General features: G+C 37.0%; 1 protein-coding gene across 1 annotated transcript; it reads left to right on the top strand.

Annotated features, from left to right (window-relative positions):
• Positions 1-3749: 3749 nt before the first annotated feature.
• On the top strand, positions 3750-7763 carry LOC104100203 (leucine-rich repeat receptor-like serine/threonine-protein kinase BAM1). Its single transcript, XM_009607381.4, has 2 exons — positions 3750-6484; positions 7074-7763. Exons 1-2 carry the CDS (start codon positions 3895-3897, stop codon positions 7535-7537), a joined length of 3054 nt encoding a protein of 1017 aa, XP_009605676.1. The 5' UTR covers positions 3750-3894; the 3' UTR covers positions 7538-7763.
• The last annotated feature ends 523 nt before the right edge of the window (positions 7764-8286 follow it).

Here is an 8286-nt window from a genome sequence, read left to right as displayed (position 1 = left end):
AGGTATTTTGAAGTTTATAACGTTGGAGTGGTTAGTAATAATTTGAGATCCAGCGATATAATTGAATTAAATATTTTATGTAGATAAACAAGTCCATCTAAGGTAGGAATACACTAAATTTTGAGTTTTGGTTTGTATTTGCGTGGACCATGGGAAGGACCAAGGAAAAGAAAATGTAGGGCAGTGTATGCCAGAAAGTTTGATGTTTGCCCCTCCATAATATTTCGTCGGTCCACAGGATAAAGATAAAAGTAATCATCATAATTAATTAGGTATAATTATCTGTCTCTCTTACACGTTCTCTTTCTAGAGACCCGCGTGCTGTTCTGCAGTTTTAACATAAACTAGATTCTCCTCTATGAAAAATTTTAAGGGGCCTTTGACCATGCAAAGCTGTTTGTTTTATATTTTTTTTCCATAGCAAATTACTTAAACCATAAATAATATTTATTTTTAAAAATACTTCACTTTAAAGCACTTAAGAAAATTTATATAGACAGCCTACTAAACACTTCTTCAAAGTTTTTTAAAATTTTACCCAAGCCGAGCATTTGTGATGTGCATTGGCAGACAGAACACATCAATTTATCACTTAATCATGAGATATTATTAGGCTTTTGAGAAAAAATTGAGTATGATATTTTTTTGGTGTATCGATCACCTTATTATATGGTACATTATTTCATAAAATTGACTAATAAAACTATATTACAGGATGATTAACCTAGAATGGTTCGGACGACAGATGCTAATGACAGATTGCACGCATTTGCGGCTTCTAAAATTTAGGATACAGTTTAGGATACATCTAATGATAATGACCTACCTAACAAAGTGTAGATCACACAATTACTTTCCCCTAGTTCATTAATTATGATTAACCTAAGATAATAAAGATCCAATTTAAATAATAGTATAAAAAACAAAGTGAAAATCCTTTGTTTATGTTTATGTGTCCAAAGCCAAATGACTAGGGGACAAAGTGAACAAATTTCGAGAGCTTATAAAAACTTGGTAATAAGACAAGGGAGAAGCAGGAGATTGAAATTACAGTACGTATTTTGTGGGTTGGAGAGAGCGTCGGGCTAAGTAGCATTTAACTGAGCCCAATGCCAGTTTTAGTTGATAGTATAAATTATCGCACCCAACTGAAAATACTCAAAATAGTCCAAGTTAGGAAAGTAACAGACAGCTGGAACCAGATCTTGAAATGACCACAATAACCTGGGAACTTAGCCAATAATTACGCTTCAATCTCTAAGTTAAAATTACTTAAACTATAAGGATTTTTACTGTTCATATATTCTTTTTAGTGTGTCTCAGGTTCAATATTGTAAAACACTAAAGTTCTCTTCATTTTTTATTGGTATATAATTTTTTTACAAGACTAAAAGATTATCTAATCCCTAAAAAATATTTAGTTTTGAGTCTAGTTCGTTATCAAAAATTACTCTTTTCATTCAATTTTACCTGTCCACAATACTAAAAATATATTTTTATTTTTACTTGTCTACTATAAATTAAGAGAAAATTAATTTTTTTCAGTTTTACCCTTAGTACTTAGTATTAACTACTTATTCTTGAGATCATTTTTCAAGATTTCTGAAAATGCTATTATTATTATGATAAATATATACTTTATTTATTTTTTCTTAAAGGGAAAGGGAATTTAAAAATTAACAACTGCAAGTGACGGAGGGAGTAATAGTGCACTACTATGTATGCACCATGCATTGATGTAAGTAATCTCTTAGGATAAACTTTACGATAGAGTGGTAAATACTCCTTTATTTTTAATCAGAGGTCTCGGGTGCAAGCATCTGAGTATGAATTCGCTTTTGTTAAAGAGTATTTTAATCTTAATGTGAGACTCCTGATTTAGTCGAGCCCAATATAAATACTGAATATCTAACTAGAAACCAAAAAAACTCTACAACTCTCAATATCCACAAATTCCTTGGAGTGGGTAAAAGGAGCATAAAATATAAGTATGGTTTTTCCTATCTATCACTTTCCAAAGCACTTTTGAATCTCCTCGTTTTGGTCATACGACTTGCTGTCTTGTTGTAAATTTAGGTTAAGCAGAGGGGTAATTTCGTAACGTGAAGTTGTGCACTTGAATAGTGAGGAGGAGAGTGGGACTGAGAACGACACTTCTTAGGTTCTTCCATAACTTTATAATTATATATTACAGACGTCCAACCAAGCAGAATTATTAGCACGATAAAACAAAAACAGTGTACCACTTTCCTATCCCTTTTCTTCTTGTTTTCATTTGAGTTTGCTTTACCCTTAATATTCGTTAATTTGAAAAATAAGTAAACCCCCAAAGGGAAAATGAAAGTTCCAAGCAAACAGCAAATTATTAAAAACTCACATTTCAAACTACAATGCCATGAAGTTGATTATAATGGTTATTTGTAGTTGTTCTTTTCCACTTGTTTGCTAATTATGAAAAAAGATATTGTAGAAGAAGAAAAAAGAGTAAAGGAGCATTTAGGTGATGATTCTTGCATGAGAAAAACTTATAAATGAAGAATATTCGTATCAAATCAATAAATATAATTTATATTTTAAATAATAATTTATCACCTAATAGCTCTGATTAGTACTCATGCGTCTCAATTTATATGGCGCTTGGACATCAAATTTAAAAAAGAAAAGTTTTTTTTTTTGAAATTTATGGTCTAGAACAAATTTTAGACATTTGTATGACTTTAAATTATCTCATTAAAGATAAAATAAATTTTAAAGTTAAATTATTTTTAAATATAAAAATATGACTTTCGGGATAAATGAAAAAGAATAATATACCACATAAATTGAGAAATAAGGATTAATATTTAATGTCACCTAAGTTTTGATTTTCAAGATTAAATTACTTGATTAAATAGACAACAATATTAATAGCCATTTGCGTCCAAATCAAACTTCTCTCTAGGACGCATCTGCGCTACTTAAAGAAAAACACACTATAATGAGAGAAACTTAACAGTGAACAAAATTCCATTCATTTCAAAAATTGCACTAGGTAGATAACAGTGAACAAAATTCCATTCATTTCAAAAATTGAGGGGAAAAAGATTTTCTTAAGAGGAATTAGAATTGCACTAAATGATAATAATGTCATTATGTATCACTTAAGTGCATGATTCAAATTCCAGCTCTGTTCTCTTCTTCGTATATCCATATATACAAGGCCCACCCTACTATTTTAAAAATTTACAAAAAGGACGAAAGGGATTACCTTTAGGACCACCTTTTTATCAACTAGAGAACTAATCTGAAGAAGAGAAAACTACAAGAAGTAATAAAAATGTTTTAACACCCTAAATTAAAGGGGTTAATAGGGACATGACTGTGACTGCTTTTGTATAATGTGACAAACGAATTGAAGGGAATCTTAAGAATTCAAAAGCCTCTCAATTCTCTTTTTGGCTTTGTTGCTAATTATGAAGCCTCTATTAAGGACAACTAGTTAACACGAGAAAAGCAAGACCAAAACTTGTTTTACTAACTTGCTTTTGTACCTTTTATCCATGAAAAGATAATAGTGTAAATGCTTGGAACTTTTTAATTTTAAGGAACAAAAAAGTTTGTTCCCCACGTTACAGAAAGAGTTGGGGCCTCTGGTCTGCAGCTGAATCAGACATCAGTATTCAGTACTTATCTCATAATTCAAAAAAAAATGTTCTTTATATCTCCTCCTTTATTTATTTACTCAAAACAAAACGAAGAAAATCATAGCAAGAAGAATACACCAAACCAAACCCAACCCCCAAACCAAATCCCTCCTCACAGCTCACCAGCCTTTTCTTCCTCCTTATTGCTCTCTCACTCTCACTGAGTGAAACCACACACCAAACAGTTGGTGGGCAATAGACTGAGTTGAAAATGCGTCTTCTTCTGCTCCTTTTTCTTGTTCTTATGCATTTCACTCACTTTACCGCCGGTAAACATCCCCGTATACCGGAATACCAGGCTTTGCTTGCTCTGAAAACTGCCATTATCGACGACCCACAGTTAGCACTTGCCTCATGGAACAACTCCACTAGTCACTGCACGTGGAAGGGTGTCACGTGCGACAGATATCGTCACGTGACCTCTCTTGACATCTCAGGCTTCAATGTTACCGGCACTCTTCCGCCGGAAGTTGGAAATTTTCGTTTCTTACAAAATCTCTCCGTTGCCCTTAACCAGTTTTCCGGCCCCATTCCCGTTGAAATCTCGTTTATTCCGAATCTTCATTACCTTAATCTCTCCAATAACATCTTCAGCTTAGGATTCCCTCCTCAGTTAACCCGTCTCCGTAACCTTAAAGTCCTCGACCTTTACAACAACAACATGACTGGTGACCTTCCCGTTGACGTGTATCAGATGACTAACTTAAGACACCTCCACCTCGGCGGGAACTTTTTCGGTGGCCGCATTCCGCCGGAGTATGGAAGATTCCAGTTCCTAGAATACCTCGCCGTTTCCGGCAACGAGCTCGTCGGAGTAATACCACCGGAGATAGGAAACATCACCACGCTTCACGAGTTGTACGTAGGGTACTACAACACCTTCTCCGGCGGAATCCCGCCTGAAATAGGGAACTTATCGCAGCTCGTAAGGTTTGATGCTGCAAACTGTGGACTTTCCGGGGAGATTCCGGCTGAGATAGAGAAGCTTCAGAACCTGGATACTCTTTTCTTACAAGTGAATTCTCTATCTGGGTCTTTAACTCCGGAAATAGGTACTCTTAAGAGTTTAAAATCTTTAGATCTATCAAATAACATGCTCTCCGGCGAAGTGCCTCCGACATTTGCGGATCTTAAGAATCTCACTCTTTTGAATCTTTTCCGGAATAAGCTTCATGGGTCAATACCGGAGTTCATTGGGGACTTGCCTGAGCTAGAGGTGTTGCAACTCTGGGAAAACAACTTTACTGGGAGCATTCCACATGGGTTGGGCACAAACAGTAAGCTCAAAAATCTTGATCTGAGTTCCAATAAATTGACTGGAAGTTTACCCCCAAACATGTGCGCCGGTAAAAATCTGCAAACAATAATCACTCTTGGGAACTTCTTGTTTGGTCCAATTCCTGAATCTTTGGGCCAATGTGAATCACTTAGTCGGATTAGAATGGGGGAGAATTATCTGAATGGGTCAATCCCAAAGGGGCTCTTAAGCTTGCCACAGCTCTCACAAGTTGAACTTCAGAATAATCTTCTCACTGGAACATTTCCTGAGACTAAATCAATATCTACAAGTCTTGGACAGATTAGCCTTTCCAATAATCACCTAACTGGGCCTTTGCCAACGAGCATTGGAAACTTTGCTGGAGTTCAAAAATTGCTTCTCGATGGGAACAAATTTTCGGGGCGAATTCCAGTTGAAATAGGGAAGCTTCAACAGCTATCCAAAATTGATTTCAGTCACAACGATTTTTCTGGACCCATTGCACCGGAGATTAGCAAGTGCAAGTTGCTGACTTATGTTGATCTCAGCAGGAACCAGCTTTCGGGTGAGATTCCTACTGAGATCACAGGTATGAGGATACTCAACTACTTGAACTTATCAAGGAACCACTTAGTTGGGAGTATTCCTACCCCTATCTCCAGTATGCAGAGTTTAACTTCTGTTGATTTTTCATATAACAACTTTTCTGGTTTAGTTCCTGGAACTGGACAGTTTAGTTATTTCAATTACACCTCATTTCTGGGAAATCCAGATCTTTGCGGACCCTATTTGGGGCCTTGCAAAGAGGGTGTTGTTGATGGGGTTAGTCAACCTCACCAACGTGGAGCGTTATCACCTTCCATGAAGCTTTTACTTGTTATTGGTTTGCTTGTCTGCTCTATTGTGTTTGCTGTTGCTGCTATTATAAAGGCCCGATCTTTAAAGAAGGCAAGCGAGGCTCGTGCCTGGAAGCTCACTGCTTTCCAGCGCTTAGATTTTACTTGTGATGATGTTTTGGATAGCTTGAAGGAGGATAACATTATTGGAAAAGGAGGTGCTGGTATAGTCTACAAGGGGGTAATGCCGAGTGGGGAACATGTTGCCGTTAAAAGGTTGCCTGCTATGAGCAGGGGTTCCTCTCACGATCATGGTTTCAATGCAGAGATACAGACTCTTGGGAGGATCAGACACAGGCACATTGTTAGGTTATTAGGATTTTGCTCGAATCATGAGACAAATCTATTGGTTTATGAGTACATGCCTAATGGGAGCCTTGGGGAAATGCTTCATGGCAAGAAAGGCGGTCATTTACATTGGGATACCAGGTATAAGATAGCAGTGGAGGCCGCGAAGGGTCTTTGCTATCTCCATCACGATTGCTCTCCTTTGATCCTCCATCGTGATGTGAAATCAAACAATATTCTGCTGGACTCCAACTTTGAAGCTCATGTTGCTGATTTTGGACTTGCTAAGTTCTTGCAAGATTCAGGGACATCAGAATGCATGTCTGCCATTGCTGGTTCTTATGGTTACATTGCTCCAGGTATTTATATAAGCCTTCATATGACATTCTTGGTTTCTAACGTGTGTTCAAATTTATTTTCTCTTGTTACTTAATGCAAGACTAGTTCAGTACTGAAATCACAAATCTGTTATAAAATTAAGCAGCTGAGACTAGTTACCAGTTTGTTCAAACAGGATTAGGTCTTCTAAACATCATAGAGTGTGCTCTAGTTTGTAGTCTTGCCTTTCCAACATGATAACAAGATCAGTCTCCTTTTCTCTTACTACTGAGAACATGGATAGTGGCGGTCCATGACTGGTAGTAAACTAGAGGATAAGATCTTCTTACTTTGAGAAGGATCTCTAACTACTTCGGTATTTGTTAGGTTGGAATTTATGAGTACTTGTGTAATTTGGTAAGTAAATCAAATGTAGCATGCCCCTGAAGCAAAGTAACATGAAATAAGTGGTACTGGTACTTGATGAACTATTTACACTTTTAGAACAGGTAAGGAGATGTGAAACTCCGGTTTCTTGTTTAGTTATCTTACTAACTTACTGATTGCTAGCAATTATATGTTCTACTCATTCGTATACTTCTCATTAGCATCTTATTTTCATTTTTGCAGAATATGCTTACACGCTGAAGGTTGATGAGAAGAGTGATGTATATAGCTTTGGTGTGGTGCTATTAGAATTGGTAAGTGGCAAAAAGCCAGTTGGAGAGTTTGGTGACGGTGTTGACATAGTCCAATGGGTTAGGAAAATGACTGACGGGAAAAAGGATGGAGTTCTCAAGATCCTTGACCCAAGACTCTCAACAGTTCCTCTTAATGAGGTGATGCATGTGTTCTATGTTGCAATGCTGTGTGTAGAAGAGCAGGCTGTGGAACGCCCCACCATGCGAGAGGTAGTTCAAATACTAACCGAGCTTCCCAAGCCACCAGGTTCAAAATCAGGTGACTCAACCGTCACTGAATCGCCCTCACCATCAGCCTCTGCGTTGGAGTCTCCAACCTCAGCTCCCGGGGACACAAAAGACCACCATCAGCCAACACCTCAATCACCTCCACCTGACTTACTCAGCATCTGATTCGCAATGTTCTTAAAATAGGAGTGTTTTCTCTACTTTGATTCTCTAGTTCTATGATGAATTGTGCTAGCTTTTGTTCCTTTTTTAAAAAATTTGGGTCTTTTTGGGGTCGGGTTTATTTCTAACTCTAAGGTGGGTTTAATGCTCAGAAGTTTTCCTCTTGTACAGTAAGATTGGTGGGGTTCTCAAGTGTAGCAAGTAATGAAAAATTACCCTTCATTTGCTATTCTTGCTTGCTTAATCAGTTTTTAACTGCAACTTTTGATAGCCTGATAAACATGGCTAACAAATCTACAACTCAAATCAAACTTCAAAAAGAGAGTTCCCTTCCTTCCCTGAGTGGTTAATACTATGGCTGCCGGTTAGTGGCTCGGTTTAATTATTTTATACGCCTCTGGGTTGGTGAGAGTAGATTATTTTGTACTGTATGATTTAATTATTGTTAGTAAATGAATCATTAGATCCCCCTAGGAGAGTGAGATTTGGCTCTCAGGTAGTGTGCAGTGTCTTTCAATTACCAAGAATAGTGGGTTCACTTTAAAATGTGTGATAAACTTTCAGTGACTTTATTTTGCTTTTGAATTGAATTCGAAGTATTCAACTAGGCGCAAGGGAGTCAAATGAATGCTGGAATGCCTTTTAAAGAAGTTGAGCAACAAACTCTTCTATAGTCCTATTTATCATAAAAGAACCTTGCATCAATAACTTCCGATCCGCTATAACTCCTGTTGCATTCTGTGGTATGGCCA

The sequence above is a fragment of the Nicotiana tomentosiformis genome, chromosome 2 (genome assembly GCF_000390325.3).
Source record: "Nicotiana tomentosiformis chromosome 2, ASM39032v3, whole genome shotgun sequence".
In the NCBI taxonomy this organism is placed as follows: Eukaryota; Viridiplantae; Streptophyta; class Magnoliopsida; order Solanales; family Solanaceae; genus Nicotiana; species Nicotiana tomentosiformis.
The sequence above is the reverse complement of the archived record's forward strand: the minus strand, read 5'-3'. Positions and strand labels throughout refer to the sequence as shown.

Bases quoted from the DNA above. Each gene is read 5' to 3' on its own strand.
- LOC104100203 (XM_009607381.4), top strand. From the start codon at position 3,895: ATGCGTCTTCTTCTGCTCCTTTTTCTTGTTCTTATGCATTTCACTCAC. The intron at 6,485-7,073 runs GTATTTATATAA...TCATTTTTGCAG, and splicing joins TTATGGTTACATTGCTCCAG to AATATGCTTACACGCTGAAG.